At 55.2% G+C, this 19,113-nt stretch overlaps 1 protein-coding gene across 4 annotated transcripts; it reads right to left on the bottom strand.

The window, feature by feature from the left end:
• Nucleotides 1–2,346: 2,346 nt before the first annotated feature.
• DEF8 (differentially expressed in FDCP 8 homolog (mouse)) lies at nucleotides 2,347–17,683 on the bottom strand. 4 transcript variants are annotated; one of them, XM_008563503.1, is made up of 12 exons: nucleotides 17,639–17,683; nucleotides 13,633–13,766; nucleotides 12,737–12,834; nucleotides 10,380–10,529; nucleotides 9,037–9,178; nucleotides 7,505–7,669; nucleotides 6,762–6,889; nucleotides 6,494–6,607; nucleotides 5,461–5,541; nucleotides 4,307–4,447; nucleotides 4,023–4,132; nucleotides 2,347–2,818 (listed from the first exon to the last, which is right to left on the bottom strand). In XM_008563503.1, exons 2-12 carry the CDS (start codon nucleotides 13,754–13,756, stop codon nucleotides 2,716–2,718), a joined length of 1,356 nt encoding a protein of 451 aa, XP_008561725.1. In that variant the 5' UTR covers nucleotides 13,757–13,766; nucleotides 17,639–17,683; the 3' UTR covers nucleotides 2,347–2,715. The 4 variants fall into 4 exon arrangements, with proteins under 4 accessions (XP_008561725.1, XP_008561729.1, XP_008561716.1 ...); XM_008563507.1 differs by having other exon boundaries at nucleotides 4,307–4,396; XM_008563494.1 differs by having other exon boundaries at nucleotides 4,023–4,447.
• Between the last annotated feature and the right edge of the window lie 1,430 nt (nucleotides 17,684–19,113).

The raw sequence follows: 19,113 nt of genomic DNA, 5'->3' as shown, positions 1-19,113 counted from the left end.
GCAGAAAGATGTGCACATAAAGTTTTGAATCTGATTTGGGAGGAATTTATGGTTCCCCTGGAGTCTATCCATTAATAACCCCTATTAAAGGATAATGGAGGGCCGGCCCAGTGGCGCACTCGGGAGAGTGCGGCACTTGGGAGCGCAGTGGCGCTCCCGCCGAGGGTTCGGATCCCATGTAGAGACCGGTCCGCTCACTGGTTGAGCAGGGTGCGGGCGCGACACCGAGGGTTGCGATCCCGTTAAAGGTCACGAAAAAAGAACTGAGGGTTGCGATCCCGTTACCGGTCACGAAAAAAGACAAAAAAGGAAAAAAAAAAAAGGATAATGGAAACAGCCCTAAGGTGTGGTGAGGGCCCTTTTAGTGGGTCTGGTGTGAAGATGGGAGGATGGGGCTTTTGCTGTGCCTGCTGTGATTTGCACGACTGGCCAGTCTCTCAACGCTTAAGTTATGGAGACAATCCTTCCAACAAGAGGACTCTAGAAAGACACAGCTCCCACCTACTGAGCATTTCCTATATGTCAGGCACAGTACAAAGCACTTCCTGGAACCCCAACAACCCCGGTAGATATGTTTGTCATCCCATCTCATAGAAGAAATGAAGGCCTAGAGGACTGTGACTTCCCTGCACATTGTGTCACAGCAGACTGAGACCTATGACTGACACCAACATTTGTGCTGCTCCCGAGCAATCAAGACACGTGACTTCATCCCAAACCACATACATTCAACCCCCTGGATGGGGAAGGCTGTGAGTTTTTCCCACGCCTGCAATTGGCTTGTATGTCAACAAACTCTGCTTTGTCCCTGATCCACCACACACGAGTCTAGAGAACACATATTTAATGACAGTGACAGTAGCCTTGTTGCAACTGGGCATCCCTCAGGCCAGCCTGGTCCCATGCGGGGCCAACTTCAGGGTCTCTTCTGTAAGGCACTGGCCATGTAAATCGGTTCCTTGCTGAGTTCTTCCTATGATGCTGTGGACTCACAGAAAGACCCGCACATGATTCTGTTTAAAGAGTTTGTCATCCATAAGGGGCAGGTGGACAATGTTGGGGGAGGAAGTATGGGTGGGAGGTAAAAGAAAAAAAAAAAAAAAGGGACACAACCTTTGTCCAACAGATGCCAGCACACTAACATTTTCTATGGACACAGTGATTTGTAACTGGAATAATGTGATGCTGATTACATAGGAGACTCAGGAATGGCCAATATCCACATGACAGAATGTGAAGTGGTGTTGATAGATGTGCAGATTGAGGGGTGCAGAAAAACGGCATTTGGCCTTTACCCCTGTTCAGCCCCACAGAGGAAGGGGAGCAGGACAGGATCTGCTGTTGGCCCAGCCCCACACCAGTCTCTCAAGGACACCACAGTGCTCCCTTCTCACATTGCTCCCTGAGGTTGCTCCCCATTTTCCAGATAGGGAGACTGAGACAGAGAAGACAGTACTTGCCTGAAGCCCCCATGTGGGGCAAGATGGCACCACCCCTTTCCTGATGGCCAGAGGGCCAGGGAGGGGTGACGCTCTCTTTTTATACCCCTTGAATGGCCGGTGAGCTAAGCTGACCTTCCTGCTGGCTGAGGTATCTCCCCTCAAGCTTCCTGGTCAAAGGTGACAGACATCCATGCAGCCATATGCCCTGCCCGCTGCCCGTGTGTCAACTATGTGCACAACGGCCAAGCACAGTCCAGGGCAGGAAAAGGGCAGAGGCAAGTAGCACCGCCTCCTGGGCCAAACACTGGGAAGCTGCATCCTGAAACATCCCCTCCTGTGGCCCCTGACCGCAGGATCCATAAAGTGCAAACACCTAGGCCAGCGGTGACTGTAGGTCTCATGTGCCATCCAGGGGCCATTGTCATGAGTGCAGGACCTCCCACACCCCTGCCCCATCATCCTGCCCAGGGCTCCCTCGGGCAAATGACCTCAGCCCCCAAACAAAAGACCGCTGGCCAGTCACCTCGAGCCATTTGGACCCTCCACAGGCCTGTGGCAGCATGACAGAGTTCCTCAGGGGCAAAGAAATGCCGCCCAGACCCACTGTAACCAGCGGGCACAGTCCCTGCTTCACAACTGGAAGCCAGGACATCCTCCTCAGGCTGGACCCCCAGCCACCCAGCTCAGAGCACCAGGATGACAGGGGATGGGCCAAGGCAGGAGCAGCGGCGGAAAGCTCTACACCCCTATCTCTCCTGGCTGTACAGAGAGGATAGCAACCCTCCTGGAAGGACTGCCCAAGACAGACTCAGAAGAATCCCAGGAGGCCAGGTCCACGGGAGACCATGGACAGCCCCAGCCAGGGACAGCCAGAAGCCCCTGAAGAGACAAGCAGCTGGGGTGAGCACTTCCGAGCAGAACCCGGACCATCTCTGAAGATAAAGCTGTGCTGGAGCTGGGAGTCTATAGCCAGCCTGTCCTGACCAGCTTCTGGGGTGGGTCCCAGGGAGTCCTGTAGTGGGGGAGAGCGGGGGCCACACCATGACCCCTCACAGCAGCAAACCAGGTACAGCCAGGTGTGGCCACCATGAGTCTGGGAAAGCACCTGGGGGATCGTCCTCGTGGGCTCACCCCCTCACCCAGCAGGGGTGGAGGGGTCCAGGGGCAGCACCCTGGTGGTCTCCAGAGTAGAATGAATACCTTGACTTTGGCAACGACCAGCAGGGCAGGCGCCAGATGGGCCAGGCAGCACCCAGTGCTTTCCCCCAGCACCCTAGGCGTCCACATCTGGACCAGGCTCCTGGAAGAGTGACTGCTTCCTCAAGGTGAGCCGGGCACACCTGGGGCACGTGGTCGAGTTGTCGTAGTAACAGTCCCTGGGGGCAGGAAGAAGGTTGGGGCCTTTGCCATAAAATTTACCACCAAACCCTCACAAGCTTCCTAAGTCAGCTCTCACTAACCCCCTCTGCAGATGGGGAAACTAGAGCTCAGAGACATTACCGAAGGGCAGAAGCGGGGTCTACACCCTGGTGTGACTGACCATGAGGCCCATGTATGGTATGTACTTACCTGGTGTGTTGATACGGGCCTCCCTAAGGGATCCTCATGACATCTGTTATACCCAGCCAACTCAGGTCCCAGGCCTCACAGCTGAAGGGCCTGACCGAGCCAGAGAGCCACACCAGGCTCCAAGCTCTTAGTTACTAGACTTATCACCACCAGTTCTTATCACCACTACCATAGTCATGGTTCCCAAACTGCTCATTAAGGAACCACAGGGCACTACTGAGGGTGCACGGGGCTCCACAGGCTAGTTTAAGATTTTGAAGAGAACATGGCAGTGTGAGGTCTGCCAGATGCCACCCAAACTGCTAGCTCAAGGGAGTTCACAGTTTCAACATTAGTTTCTGAGACATTGCTTTGCAGAGCTGGTATTTCAACAGTTGCTATGACAAACAGCAGAGACCAGGCAAAAATCAGTGTAGACAGAAATGGGAGTGCTATTGTCCCATCTGACTCCAGGTTTGAGAAGGTGTCCAGGGCCCAGCAGATGCACACATGTCATTAGTAAGTAATTGGTAATTATGCCTATTAAAGAATGATAGTAAAATATTTTTCTTCTAACTTATGTGTATTATTTTTCCAAACAGCCACAGCAGCCCCTTCATTTCATTTTTTTTTTTTTTTGTCCTTTTTGAGACCGGCCGCACCATGCTCAGCCAGTGAGCGCTGTGAGCGCACCGGTCATCCCTGTATAGGATCTGAACTTGCGGCGGGAGCGCTGCTGCGCTCCCAGCGCCGCACTCTCCCGAGTGCGCCGCGGGCTCAGCCCCAGGTGTTCATTTCTAATGAAACTTTGAACTTAGCCACAGACATCAGGGTCTAACTCCATGTCTCAGGATCAACAAAGGGCTTTGAAAATGAGCAGCAAAGACCCAGATGTCTGTCTGTCCCTCTCTCATGGGCAGTAGTGCAGGCTCCCACAGGACCAATACAGCTGCGGCAAAGGCCAGGCCCCCCAGTCAGAGGGCAGGGTGGAGCCTCAGCACCTGGCTGAGGGTGGGGCCGGGCCACACCCACCTGTGGAAGACAGCCGAGCAGTCACTGCACACAGATGTGTGGCTGTCAAACGGGAACAGCACGTCGCCCTCTCTGCAGAGCTCACACACGAAGCCCTTGGCCTGGCACCGCTGGCGGGAGGGGAACAGTGTGGGGGTTGGGGGGCAGATAAGCACCAGCTCTAAAGGGCACTCCGGGGCTAGTGGGGGGCCCAGCAGCTTCTCCTGCCAAGCCTGGCCCTCAGGGCTGGGGGCAAAGAGCTGCCTCTGGAGCAGACCACAGCCATGGCGGGGGTGGGGGCCCACCTCACAGTCCAGCTTGATGTGCTTGGCGAAGAGCGTGTGGGTCTCAGTGAGCGAACAGCCGAGGCGGCCCATGTGCACGTCCAGGAGATCCTGGATGGAGTACATCTCATCGTTCTCCACGAAATGCTGCCGGTCCTGGAGCTGCCAAGTCCCAGCAGCTATGACCCCAAGCACTGGAAGGGGCCCTTCCTGCTGCCCACCTATGGCCACTTGCAGAAACTTCAGATGGCTTCTGTGTCTGGGCCCCAAGAGCAGAATCCACCAGCCCAGGGAAGCCAGTGGGGACGGTGGAGCCAGGGCCACTTCCTGATCTGTGTGCTCCACCTCTCTCCTCTCCCCTGTACTGACGGCCCCTGCTGGCAACCCTCCCGCCTGGTCCTGACTTCCCTGTTTAAGCCCGCACCCCCAACATACTACAGTCGTCCCTCAGTACCCATGGGGGATTGGTTCCAGGATCTTCCCCCGATATCAAAAATCCAGGGATGCTCAAGAGGCTGATATGAAATGTCCACATCTGCATGTAACCTACATACACTCTAAGTCATTGCCACGTCACCTGTAGTACCTAACACAACGTAAATGCCGTGTCAATCATTGTTATACTATATCATTTAGGGATTAATGACAAGAATAAAAGTCTGCATGTTTGGTACAGATGCAATTTTTTTTCCCTGAATATTTTTTATTCCCAACTGGCTGAATCCCTGGATGTAGACCCCACAGACGTGGAGGACTGCCTACTCTTCCTGCCCTGCCTACCTGAAAGGTGCTCTCTAAGGGCCTGTTTTGTTCATTGCTCCTGAGAATCTAGAACAGTGTCTGTGAACATTTGTTGAACAAATAAATAGGTGAGCCTTGAAAACTGTGCTTCGTGTGCTTCGTGGTCAACCTGCCTGAGGAGGACTGGGCTGACCCTGCCCCATGGAGATTCACATAAAGGCTAAACTTGCATATCTCAGAATTTCCCAAACTGATATAATCAGAGAACACTACTATGGGTACAATACCAGTTTGCTTATTGTCGATCTAGTGTTCCTTGGGACAGAGTTCGGGAGACCCTCTGCTAAAGGGACAACACACACCAGCTATAAAGTTATCTGGAAAGGACCTGAGCTCTGTTTCCCAGCTGGGGCCATTCCCCCTGTTGGTCTGACCTGCAGCAGCAGACGTGCCTCCATGGCTTCCCTGCAGGTGATGAAGTACGGCTTCATGCGAAGGATGTCCTGGCGCAGCTTCTGTGGACAGGGAAGCAGGTGGGCCTCCTCAGCCAGGACATAGGCTGGCACCGTGGCCACACCTGCGTGGCTGATGGGGCCGACCCTGTGCTGGCTTTGTAGGGAGTGGGGCTTACAGGATGATCTGACCTTATACTCTGGGGGACAGGAGGATCAGTGAGGGATGGACAAGGTGCCCTCATGTTCCCCAGGATAGTCCCAGACTTAAGTGCTCCAGCCAAGCTCAAGTTCAAAGCACAGCTGTGAGCTGGGCAGGACCTTGACATTCACTTTTCCTCAGCGCTACAGGCCCAGAACACCACCTGTCCAAGAGCCAGCAGCGTCAGGGCCAGCTTGGGGCTGCATTAGACATTAGACTGAGACAAACTTCCAGTCAAATCTCAGATCCCTCCTCAGCCCATCTGCCTCAGTCTCCTCCCCTATAAAATGGACTCTAACCCCCTCTCACCACTTCACCTGAGACACCACCTCCTGCCTAGACTGATGCCCCATCTGCCCTCCCCCACCTCCTGCCTCACTGCTGCCTAAGAGAGGGGCCACCAGCCACAGACAGCCACTGAGCACTTGAGAGTGCTGGTCTGGACTGAGACTGCTGTGATTCAAAGACATGGCCCGAAAAAGAATGTAAAATATCTCAATAGTTTTGCATATTAATTGCATGTTGAAATAATCTTTTGACTATATTGGATTAAATAAAGTATATTATTACAGTTAACTTCACCTTTTAATGTGGCTACTAAAATATTTAAAATTGCCTTGGCACCAGATTGCTACTGTACGTGGCTCTAGCCTCTTCAATCCAAAGGACACCAAGGGGCCCTGCTAAACCTAAGCAAGTGGCATCTCTCCTCTGCTCAGAACCTCCCATGGCCCCCACAGCAGCCAGAGGAGAAAAGGGTCCCTGGCCCTGCCATAGGATCCATCTGATGCAGCGCTCCCGCCCCTGCCTCACCCGGATCTCCACCAGCTCCTCCACATAGTTGAACAGCAGAGGGTTGATCTCTCGGAGCCTGAGCACTGGCCGTGACACCATCAGCGCCAGGTAGCGCATGCTGCTGCGAGACACCTGCGGGACATGGCTGAGTGGCTCCTATAGCACTACACCTGGAGGTGTCATGCCCCCAACTCAGGCCTGCACAGCCAGCCCCCACCCACCCAGGGACATGCCCACCCACCCTGCCCCACCCCAGGACACCCCACAACACCCTTCCACGCCCCACCTTGCGAGGCTCGAAGTCCCAGTTGTGCACAACACGTGCAGGGATGACAGCCAGGTCGTTCCAGTGACAGTGGCTGCAGTAGTACTGGCCGGTGTAGTCACACTGCCGGGCCTCGCTAGGCACGCCCCCTGCAGGGGACAGGGTCCTCACAAGGTCAATGTAGCTGTCAGGGTCCCCACCTCACCCCCCGCCCCCAACAGCTTCCAGGCCATGCCGTCAGTCCTCCCGGGCGAGAGCCGGCTGTGCCAGGGCTTGCACCCTGCAAACCCGATACATCCGCTTCTCAGCCAGGAGACCTCAGTAGCTGGCCTCACACCCTCAGTTTTCTCATCAATAAAATGGGATAATAACAGGACCCTGCCATAGGAATGCTGAAGGGACCCCACAAATTAAGATGAGTGAGTCTAGAAAGAAGGCCTGCTGCAGCACGGGCATGATGATTGTATGGCTTTCCCTAGTCCCCGTCTACACAAGCTCTCTGTGACCAAGGGCCATACATGGAGGCTGTCAGGTGCCGGCCCCTCAGGTACTCCTGGGTGGCCTGGGCAAGTCATGAAACAGCTGGAACCTCAGTCTGCTTGAGTGGGAAATGAAAAAATGCCAGTCACAGCCCCTGGCCACACCCAAGGACAAGAAGCAAGGACTGCCCGGTCCATGGGTCCTCAGTAGCTCTCAGGCTCCTGTGTGCCCCCTTCCTGCCCAGAGCAGCCCCCTCACCCTGTCCTCTCCCCGCCACCACTCACGCAGTGAGATGGGCACCCGGCACTCAGCACAGCGGTAATCCTGGCTGTCCAGCCCTGTCTCAGGGCAGATGTTCAGCTCATACTCAGCTTGGTGGCTGACTTTGGAGCTCACACAGGGCTTGGAGACGAGGTTCAAGCACTTGCTGTGGCAGCGGTAGTAACACCCTGGGGTGGAGGAACCAACCACCTGCCTCTTAGGAGCTGGGGAGCGTCCTGCAGCCCAGGCTGCCTTCAGCCAGACTGCTCCCCTCCCCCACAGGCTCCACTCCCACCCTCAGGTTCATCCAAGACCTCCTGGCATGCCCTCAAAGATCCTCTTGTCCCCATCCTGAGCCTTGCCTCAAAGGTGGTCCAGACCCTTCCTCCTCAGCCCCAGAGTTGCACCTCCATGGGCCAACCTGCTGTTCTCACCCATCAAACCCAAGCTGTCCAAATAGAACCCCCACTCTTTGGGCCCAGGCCCACACCCCACTCCACCCCCGGGCTTTTCCCATCTCAGATTTCAGCAACTCCACCCTGCACTGCTGACACTAAAAGTCATGAGTCATCTTGATTCTTATCTCTCACACCCCCTTTCCAAACCTTCAGCTACTTCATGTAGCACTGAACTGGGCCACTTCACACTCCCACTGCCCTCCTCCTCCAGTCCAAGCTCAACTCAGCAGCCAGAGTGATCCTGCTGCACGTAAAAAAAAAAAAAAAAAAAAAAAAAAAAAAAAAAAAAAAAAAAAAAAAAAAAAAAAAAAAAAAAAAAAAAAAAAAAAAAAAAAAAAAAAAAAAAAAAAAAAAAAAAAAAAAAAAAAAAAAAAAAAAAAGCCCCCGGCCTCTCTGAGCCCACCTCTACCCCACCTTCCACAGACACAGTGCTCTCTGCTCCTGCTCGAAGACACTGGACACACATCCACCACGGGGCCTGTGCACGCATGGCTCCCCCCACAGGAACGTTCCTAGATACACTCCTGGCTTGTTCCCTGACCTCCAAGTTTTTGCTCAAATGCCATGTGATGCCTCTTCACTGCACTCTAAAGCCATGCCTGCTCCATCCCACACATGCCATCCCTTCCCTCTTTCTTCACTGTACTATGACTGTGTGACATATCATGTCACTTCCTGGTTTGACTTCTCATCCAGAACAGCACCGCCCGTGGAATTTCCTGCAATGATGGAGATGTCCTCTCTCTACTGTCCAGTGTGGCAGCCACCAGCCTCATGTGGATATTAAGCACTTGCAATGTAGACAGTACAACTGAGGAACTACATATTTAATTAATTTAAATTTGAACAGCCACATAGGACTAGTGGCCACCACACTGGACAATTCGGATCTTGGATGTGAGCCCAACAAAGGCAGGGATTTTGGTCTCTTTCATTCTGTGTATGTCCAGCACACCCTGGGGCTCAGTAAACTGAGTACACTGTAGAGAATTCACTTGAAGGTGACCCAGGCGTGGGAGCAGAGCTTTGCGCTTGTCTGCCCTGCCCTGGGGACCCAGACCACTCTTTCAGGGGAGTGGGTCTAGGTCTCGGCCCACCTGTGCAGGTGTACCAGGTCTGGATGAGCCCCCAGATGATGGTGTTGCACTTGTCACAGGTTTGCTTGACACTCTTGCTCTTCTCCTTGTAGAAGCGATGCTCCAGGAGGACGCGGACGTTGGGCTCATCCTCATTGGGGTCCTGCAGAGGAAAGGTCAGGGAGGGGTCACGGGTGAGGGGTCATAGGTGAGATGGCTGCAGCTCCTTCTTCATACAAGCCCCTCAAATTATTTCTTCCAGGCACCATTTGTAGCAGAAATTTTGTGTTTCTGCCCAGTGCCACACCCCTTCTCTGCTTCAGCACTAGAACAAAGATCAGTCGGGCACAGACCTCCAGGATTATGCACTCCCAGCCTTGCAGCTACGTCCTTCCTGGAACTGCACTGGGGCTGAGGACACGTGAGCAGCAGGGAGGCAGCCTCTCCCCCCGCCCTCTCTTCTGCTGGTTGGTGCAGATGCGGGAGCTGTGGTGTGAGCTGTTTTGCACCCCCCAGGGACTGGCAGAGTAACAATTCCTACACCATTAGCTGCCACATGGGCCCTAAACCACCCACAGGATTTTTACATGAGGAAAATTACACACCTCTCTCTGTTACCACAGCCTTGCCCACTTTCTTGTGATATTCCACTTTCTAAATTCCCAGGAACACAGTGTACAGTGCACACAGTGGCAGCCAAGCCAAAGAATGCCCAGACTCGAGGACTGCATCAGGGACCCTGGGGTTTCTGGCTTCTGGGATCCATTACCTCCTCCTGTTGTCACCTTCAAGAGACCACCCCTCCTACTCTAGGTCATGTGGTTCAGGGTGGGACTTACCCCCAGGGTGGGCACATGTTCCAGAAGTATCCAATCACTGTGATTGTTTCCGGGTGGGCACTCCACCCAGAACTGGCCAATCAGCCAATGTGATTGGGTCAGGGGCAGGCCCAGGACTGGCCAATGAAAATCAGGCCTGAAGCTCCTGCTGGCCACTGAGACAGGGCAGCACTCCTGTGCCAGGACTGGGCAGCTGGCCAGAGAGGGGCTGGGGCTGTCTCTGCCACCACAAGAGGAAAGCCCACCTGAGAGTGGATCAAACAGAAAGTAGAGTAGAAGGATGGCAAGACTCCTGACGCTGTTGGAGGATTTTTCATTCACCACGCAGATGCTTTTTTCTTTTTGATTTTATCTACTTAAGGTTGGGTTTCTGTCCCTGGCAACCAAGAGGGTCTAGACTAACAGAGAAACAGCCTGCAAGGGGGTGAGGACCCCACCTTTCACACTGCCTTTCTGGGTACCTTTCTACCTCAGCCCCTCAGAGCCGAGAGGGAGCCCCCCACATGGGAGGGAGCCTGCACCCACCTTCAGCTCCTGGAGCTTCAGCCGGAGGTGGATGAGCCTCACCACGGCATCTTTCTGCTTCTCCGACTGCTCAGGCAGCTCCAGAATCACCTGTTTGCATTCCTCGATCGCCTGCTGCAGCTGCTGGATGTCGGAGGCCAGGAACAGACCCTGTCCAGGTTGGGGTCAAAGCTAGGCCCATCCTCATAGAGTTAGAGCCAGAGCAGACCTCTACACCCCCTTCCCCAGATGAGGAGACTGAAGGCCAGAGGGGGCCGGAGATTTGCTCAAGGCCCAGGAGAGTCAGCAGCACGGTTAGGATCCACCCTGCACCACTTGCCCCCTTGGCTGGACCTGTCTACTCACAGGCCTCTGAAGAACCAATTCAGGGCACTTTTCAAAGACAGCTTCCTTCTTTTAGAAATTCGATTGCTTTTTTCATGATGCCATTTCACTTATTTCTACACAGCTTCCTCTTAGAGGAAAGTTGGGGAAATGACATTCGCCATCATGGAGAGGAAGTGGCCTCCAGTTTATGTTATTTTAGGTTTTTTGTGTTTTTTGGTGGCTGGCCAGTACAGGGATCAAACCCTGGACCTTGGTGTTATCAGCACCACACTCTAACCAACTAAGCTAACCAACCAGCCTGGTCTCTGGTTTAACTGCCAAGCCCAGGCAGATGCCAGCAAGGTCGCCTGCAGGTGCCCACCCACCCCAGCCCGGTCCTTCTAGCTGCTCTTACCACATAGCAAACCAGGGACTCAGGGCCCAGCCAAGCCCAGACTCAGAACACAGTTGCCGCCAAGGAAGACAGGCTCAGGTCTTGGAGCTTGGGAGCTCGGCTGACCCTGCCCTCCGGAGCTACCCTCCTCCTCCAGGATGCTGAGCTCAGAGGCCCAGGCAAAGAGGAGGTGGTACCCACACTCCCCCTCGGCTCTCAGTCTGTGGCCCAAAGGAAGTGCTCAAAACTGTTACAATACGGGCCGGGCCGGTGGCGCACTGGATAGTGCGCCGCTTGGGAAGCGTGGCGGCGCTCCCGTCCGAGGGTTCGGATCCCACATACAGACCGGTTCCCGCTCACTGGCTGAGCGAGGCGCGGGAGCAACACCGAGGTTTGCAATCCCGTTGCCGGTCCCCGGTCCGGTACGGGGGCAACACTGAGGGTTGCGATCCGTTGCCGGACACGGAAAAAAGACAAAAGACAAAAAAAAAAACTGTTACAATAAAAATACAAAACACATATATGAAATGTGTATCTGTGTGGGAAAGCTTAAAGGACACATACAAAGTAAAAAGTGAATTAGAATTGAGGGGCTCTGCCCAGCAATGACCACCACACCACTGCAGGAAGCACCCTGGGCTCTCCGGAGCCAGAGCAGTGGGGGGTTGAGGGCCTCGGCTACATCCCCCCGCCCCGACACCCACAACAAGCCCAGTGACAACCACAGAGCTGCAGCAAGAAGGGCCCCAGGTTCCCAAGCTGGGGTGGTGGGGGGCAAAGGCTTCTGCCACACCCCCCTGACATCTGCACCCAGCTGGGCAAGGACCAAGCACTGCTGGAAGCCCCCTGTCTCCCTTGTGGGAATGTGGGGGGTGTCACAGGACTGAGTCCCACCCCTCCTCCTTCCTCCTTCTTCCATCCCATTTCCTTCCTCTTTCTCCTCTCCCACTCCCTCCACATCATAGAATGTAAAAAATAATATTAATAAGGCATAATTTGGTAAAATCTAAAAAAAAAAAAAAAAAAGAATTGGGAGACTCCAGCCCAATCTTTTGCAAGTTACATTGTAATGTTACTACCACGCTTCTCTCAGATAAAAGTTGGAGATGGTTTGTTTTCAACTTTTTTTCTTTTTTTTTTTTAGTCATTAAGTCCCTTTTACTTTTTTTCTTCAAAACAAGGCTTCTGTGAAACAAACCACAGGGCAGATGAGCATGGCGCTGTGGTGCACAGTGACTGGTGGGAGAAGGGCCGGGGGCTTCCCTCTTTCCCTCCCTGTTCCCACCCTGCAGTATGTCCCAGGACTCCAAGGACCTCAGGTGGAACCAACTCACATCTGCTTCACACGAGCCTGGAGCTCAGCGGGGAGGAGCAGCCCAGGCTCCCAAACCCCAAGCCAGGCTGTCTCCACCTGCCGCCCGACAGGCGTGGAGGGTGGGCATTGGGGGTGTCATGTGGGCCTCAGATTGGAGGCCCAGGAGCCCTGGCTGAGGAGGGGGCAACTGAGGCTGACAATGGTGGCTCGCAGGGAGGAAGACTGCACCCCAGCCCACAGGGCCACGTCTGAAAGGATGTGACACCTGGGAGGGGGTGACGAGAAAACTACTGGCCCCTCATACCCTGGGGGCTCACACAGTCACCTGACTCCAGACCTTACCACAGGGCGGGAGAAGTGGTCCTCAGACAGGCCAAGATCCATCACGCGCTCAGTGCAGCGGAACTCCAGCTCCCCAGGGCACAGCTCAGGCAGGGTCTCTGGGGGGAGAGGGGGACAGGTGTTGGGGTGGCAGAGAGAAAGGCCAGCCTGCTGTCTTCTGCCCCTCACCCCCAGGGAGGAGGCTGCGGTGGCCAGGGGTGGGAAGGGAACTCAGGGAGCCCACAGGAAGGAGGCGCTGGGGGCACTGGGTGCTGCTCGGTTCTGCACATCTGTCTGGTTTGCATTTACAAAGGAACCTGTCTTCTTGCGCAGACAGGAAAGAGCCACTCAAAAAGGTGAGGTGGGGTGACAGTCCTACAGAAACAGCCCAATTTCTTTTTTTTTTAAAGATGACCGGTAAGGGGATCTTAACCCTTGACTTGGTGTTGTCAGCACCACGCTCTCCCAAGTGAGCCAGGCGCCGGCCCTAGAAACATCCCAATTTCTAAGGCAGACAGACACCTTGCATATAAACATGGATTGAAGAACAGTCACTGAATGGCTACACAGCAAAATTTATGAACCCCTGTGTGGACCGCAGGCCATCTCTGCAACCACCCTGGCCCTGAGCACGCATGCCCTCCTGACCCCCAGAGGAGTCGGGACACTCCGTCTGCTAACCTCTCTCCCTCCCAGTGTGTGCTGGGCTCTGGGAAGCCACAGTGACAAGTCAGGCACGAAGCCCTGCCCTTGGGAATGTTCATTCTAGCGGGGGAGACAGCAGTAAACTGCAGAGCAGGTGGAAAGTGGTGTACGCTGCCAGGGAAAAGGGCAGAGCCAGAGCGGTGCACGGGAGGGGAGCAGGAAGGAAGGAGGGCTCGGACTGCCCGCACAGCTTGCGCCCCACTGGCACCCACCTTCAGAAGTGACATGCGGGGCCTCCTCACCAGGCTCTTGCTCATGCCGCCTCGGCCCAAGCTGCTTGTTGAAGGGGTTGAGGTGGGCCTGCCGGAACCGGGCCAGCTTCTCATCATATTCCATAGCATTCCACCTGCGGGGCCGGGATGAGTGCCCAGTCCCAGGCTCGCCACATCCCCCCTGGGGCTTTGGGGCAAGGCCAGAGGGTCTGGTGGGGCTCCCCCACCCCACAGTCTCGATCCTCATCCGCTCCCCAAACCACCTCAGCTGCCCTGCCCAGGTCCCCCTGACATGTCCCCTCAGGAAGAGCCCCATAGCATGATGCCTGTCCCACGCACATCATGTGGGTTCATGACCTATCCAAGGGGGCCCAGCCAGATGTTCTGGAACCCAGGTCCCCTGCCTCCCAGCACGGGGTGCTTTGGCCCCAGATGACTCACTCAGCTCCAGTCCAACCATGCCCTTGTTGTCAGCCTGTGCCCAAGAGACATGCCTCCCAAAACTGGGTTTCTCCTTCCCGGCCCCCTTCCTGGGGTGCTTTTTTCCCAAAGCACCCCAAACCCATAGCCTGATCAGAAGGCTCAGTGTTGGATGCTCTGGAGCCAATACCAGGGCCTATCCCTGCTCTGCCACCTGTGGGATGACCTCGGGCAGGGCCCACCTTCCCCAAGCCCAAGGAGTGGGGGTTCTTGGGGGCTTAACTGCCAGCTCCAGGAGAAGCCCCCATAAATGCATCTAGGCTCTAGGCCACACTGGCCCCTCTTTGGGCCTGGGTTCCAATCCTTCTGATGGGCAACATGACCAGGGTCAGTCCCGTAGCTCCATGCCTTGGGATCCCAGGAGTCAGGTAGGAAGTACCTAGCTCACCACCCACCCGGCAGAAGTCGAGGATCAATGACTGCAGAACACACAGGGCTGATGGCTCCAGGCTGTGGTTGGGAAGGCAGTTTGCATCTGGCTCCTCCACGTAACTAGCCAGGCCATGTTCCTGAGCCTCTCTCTGCCTCCATTTCCTCATGTGTTAATTGAGAAAGTGAAATGAGTTCGTAGATACTGAGCTACTGAGCACAGAGCAGGCTCTTGGTAGGGTTTGCTATTGTTATAAGAAGTCAGAAAGACTTTGTTTTTAAGCTGTGAAGTGTATGGGTATTGGTTATGCTTTCTCTATACCTGTTATAGTCTGAAATAATTCATAACTATAAAAGACAATCCTCCAAATCCTGCCATGCTCCCTTCCCCAAAAGAAAGAGAAGAGAACTGAGCCTGCCCAGGGTCATGCAGTGTGGCCGTGGGGAGCTGGAGTTTGAACCAATTACCTCACAGCAGCTGCATAAGGAGGCCCCACCCCAGCCCCACACTGGTCACCTGCACCTGAGCCAAGGACTCCACACCACCTGAAGGACCTGTCCTGCTTGTCCTGCCCTTGTGGTGGACAGTGTGGGTGGGGTGGCTGGAGCTACAGTCTGGCAGGACCCAGCACCTGATGATGGGCTGCCACTGGGTCAGAACAGGGAGACACGGGGGGGGGACACAGTTGCCATGGGCCCAAGTCCCACCTCTTTCACTTATTACCTGATGACTTTGGTGGGTCATGCAGGGTGGTAGAGTCCGAGGTGGCCACCTGATGCCCAATGCCCCCCCAGAGTGTCCTAGGGAACACCCAGAGTGCAGGAGAGATCGAGCTGTTCCAAAATTTACTCACCCTTCTTCCCGAGTGGGGAACCCTCACCTTGTGTCTGTCACATGATTTCCTAGCCTCCCCTGAATGAGACATGGTAATGTGACCATGTTCTGACCAATGGAACATGAACAGAAAGATTATAGAAGATTCTGAAAATTGTTCTTAAAGGAAGGGGCTGCCCCTGTTCAGCTCTTCCTGCCTCCTGCTATCTGGGTGCAGGTGTAACAGGTGCAGCTGAAGCAGCCACCTTGGGCTGTGACACAGAAGCCAGGAATGAGGATGGCAGAGTGACAAGATTGCAGGGGAGTCCACCTGAGCCCTGAGCTGCTCACTGCGAAGCTCCATTCAAGTGAGACAGAAATAGATTTCTATTATAACACTGTTATCTGGAGGGAGGTTTCTCTCTCCTGTAGCCAAAACAGATCCTGACTGATCACCCCAATAGCCTTGGGGTGATAAGACAGACAGGCCCGATTTGAAGCCCAGTTCTGCCAGCTCCAACCTGTGTGACCTTCAGTGAATGCCTAAACCCTTCTCTGCTTCCAATTTCTCATGTCTCAATTGGGGATTATAATAGTAACATACAGGGTTACTGTAAAGATTGGTTAATTAGTTAATACAAAGTTCTGAGGACACTGACCAGCACATAGTCAGCACTCAATAAATATCAGCTACAACTTATTATAATCATTGTTACTATTGTTTTAAAGAATCGAGACAGCTGATTTAAGCTCTGGCTTTCACAATGATGAGCTATGTGACCCCATTTTCTTGCCTATAATCGGGGAGAACACCTAATTCTGGGGTGGACAGAAGCATAAGCACTTGTGTGTGTCAGTGAAGCCAGTAGCCCAGCACTGCTGCTGAGCAAACCATCACTGTCACCACATGGTGACCAGTCCAGCCAGAAGGGGCTGGGGTGGGGCAGGGGCCACTCCCAGGGGCTCTCCCTGGAAAACTGCCAGTGTTTTAAAATATGGCCAGAGGAGCTCAAAGGCAGGCGCCCTGGCAGGAGCCCCTCTTCCCAGCAGCTCTCCTCTGGGATGTGGAAAAAAGCATCTTTTATTCACCTCCTGAGCAGCAGTACGAGACCCAGGACTGGCACAGAGACAGTGGATGAATGAATGAATGAAGATTTTTGATCTCTCAGCCTTAGTTTCTCTTTTGCCAAGTTGGAGATCACACGTATATCCCCGCCCTCAGCAGACAGATGATGTCCCAGCTCACAGACCCGGAGGATGGGATCCCAAGTGGAATCCCCCAGCACCAGCTCCCCACCCCACGGTTCACCCCACAGAACCCGGCACCCAGAATTTGGGCTTGGCCTTGAAAGGAAGGAGGAGACTGAGAGGAAGAAAACTCACTATTCCACCCTCTGCCCTTCTCTAGAGACCACCCCTCCCATGGGGGAGAGGACTTCACAACTTAGCAATTAAAGGAAACCTCAGAACAAAGCCCAAGGGCCTCCAAGATGCTGAGGGACACTGGGCTGAAGCTCAGGATGCACTGAGCCAGCCTCCATGTCCTGCCCATGTACAGCCACCAAGAAGTGGAGTTATCACTGCAGCTGCCACCCAGATGCCCTGACAATTCACTCTGGTTTTTTTGGTGTGTGGGGGCGGGTATTATCCGCTCATGCCTGGAAGAGGCCTCCCAGGACCCTGGGGTGTGCAGGGACAGGGTCACCATTCCTTTAAGAACTGGCAGTGCGGCCACAGCCTGCTGCAGAGACAAGCCACCCCAGAACCTCCCCCACCTTCACGCACAACAACACAAAATCCTTCTAGGAGCAGGTCTCTCCCCTCATGCCCACCCATTTCATAGGTGGAGAAATTGAGGCTCAGCAGCCCAGCATCCCCGGAGCTCCCCAGGGTCTCACAGGCACCACAGAGGCAGCCTGTGTTGATGGCAGGAAGCAGTGACAGTGTCACCCGGGGCGGGGGGAAGGGTGATTCTCCATCTTGACCCTGCCCCCATGGGGCTGGGGGCCAGCTGAGGTCACGACCGCCCGCTCTGACCCGGAGAGGACCGGAACGCGGAATCTCGCCTCCCGCACGCCCCAGCCTCGGGCAGGGCCTGCGCCCTCGGTGTCCGCATCGGGAAATGGGGGATCCGGAGCCCCTGGGCCCGGCGGGCCGTGTGGACCCCCGAGAGCCGATCGCCCCCCGCTCCCGTCCCCTCCAGCCCCCCCCGCGGCCAGCCGAGGCCCCCCCTCCGCCGCTCACCTGATGGCCGCGTGTGGCCCCCCGAGAGCCGATCGCCCCCCGCTCCCGTCCCCTCCAGCCCCCCCCGCGGCCAGCCGAGGCCCCCCCTCCGCCGCTCACCTGATGGCCGCGCCCTGCTACATTGTAACCCGCCCCGTCGCCGTCGCTACTTTGTGTCCCGCCCGGCCGCCCGCTGCTGCCGCCTCCGGCCCGGAGGCTCATGACGGGCCGGGTCCCGGAGTCTGCGCGCCGGCCTCCTCCGGGAGATGAGCGACCTCAAGGTGGCACGGCCGGGGGTTGCATTCGCTATATTTCCTTTAATCACAAAAGCCCTGGTTTAAATTCAAGCCACAACACTTTTTTAAAAATTGTGACATTTAATTTTTTTTAAAAAAAAGAAAAGAGAGAACCACCGTGCGGACAGCAGCGACTTGTGCTGGGTCCCCCGGCAGGACCCTGTGTGGTCTTCACAGCTGATAAGGGAGCAAAATGCTGTCACTCTACCCCACTTTACAGAAGAGGAAACTGAGGCACAGCGAGGTTATGGGGCGTTCAATGGAGGAGCAGAGGGGTGGGACTTTGGAGGCAGCCCCTACCTACCTGCAGGGGTGTTTATAGCGAGAAAAAGGGCTGCTCCCCCACCACCTGCCACACCCCTGTTGCTGCCCTCAGCCCAGAAATAAGCTTCTTTACTTGATGCCCCTTACACGTGCAAGGGGAGCTGAGGACAGCTGAAGGCAGACAGGCAGGCAGCCCTGTGTGGGTTGGGGTGCCCCTGAGCTCCCAGACTCAGTTTCCCCTTTATGTAGAAGGGTGCAGCTCTGACTGCCTCTGGACTTGGTCCACTTTGCTCAGACGGGCCACCATGGTGATAGTGCCAGCAGCTAGGGGCCTCCACCAAGGCGGAGCCACACACCATCTCATTTAACCCTGTCTGAGCTCACAGTCAGATGATCTCCTCTAGGTGAGGTGGCTCCATCAACTTTGCCAAGGTCACATAGTGGGAGAAGGGTGGAGTGACACTCCAGCCCAGCTCAGGGTAGCGTTAGCACCCCGCTCCTCCTCTCTGTCCGCTCAGACCTGCATGGAGGATTCATTGAGCTGGGACCCAGGGCTGCTGTTCTATCTGCCTCTCCAGGATCCCCAGTTCTAGGGATTCTGCTTCCACCTGGCCTCCCTATCCCGGCTCCTCTCCTGCCAGATCTTTGGACCATCCTGGCAAGCCCAGGCCTGGGCAATGGCAGAGGAGAATGAACTGAGACCTTCACAAGGCACCTTCCTCACCTGGCTCCCAGGATGCCCCCTCCTCTGCTTGCTCACCCCACTGGCTGTCCTCTGGGTCTCCTTTGCTAGCTCCTCAGCACCTGCTTCCTCTGGACACTGTAGTGTTCTGGCTCTGCTTGGGTCCTTTTCTCCCTTCGGTGCTTGTTCCCTGCCTTGCTGATCACACTTAGTCAGGGACTCTGGAAACGACTCTGTGCTGAAGGCTCCCCGGTGGTGAGCCCCACCTCTCCCCACAGCTCAGGCAGTGGCACCAACTGTCTTCTCAGAAGTATCTCAAACTCAACATGTCCCAATGGACACCTGACCTCTCC

Source organism: Galeopterus variegatus, unplaced genomic scaffold (genome assembly GCF_000696425.1).
Source record: "Galeopterus variegatus unplaced genomic scaffold, G_variegatus-3.0.2 Scaffold174, whole genome shotgun sequence".
Classification (NCBI taxonomy): domain Eukaryota; kingdom Metazoa; phylum Chordata; class Mammalia; order Dermoptera; family Cynocephalidae; genus Galeopterus; species Galeopterus variegatus.
This window is presented reverse-complemented; position numbering and strand designations above follow the sequence as displayed.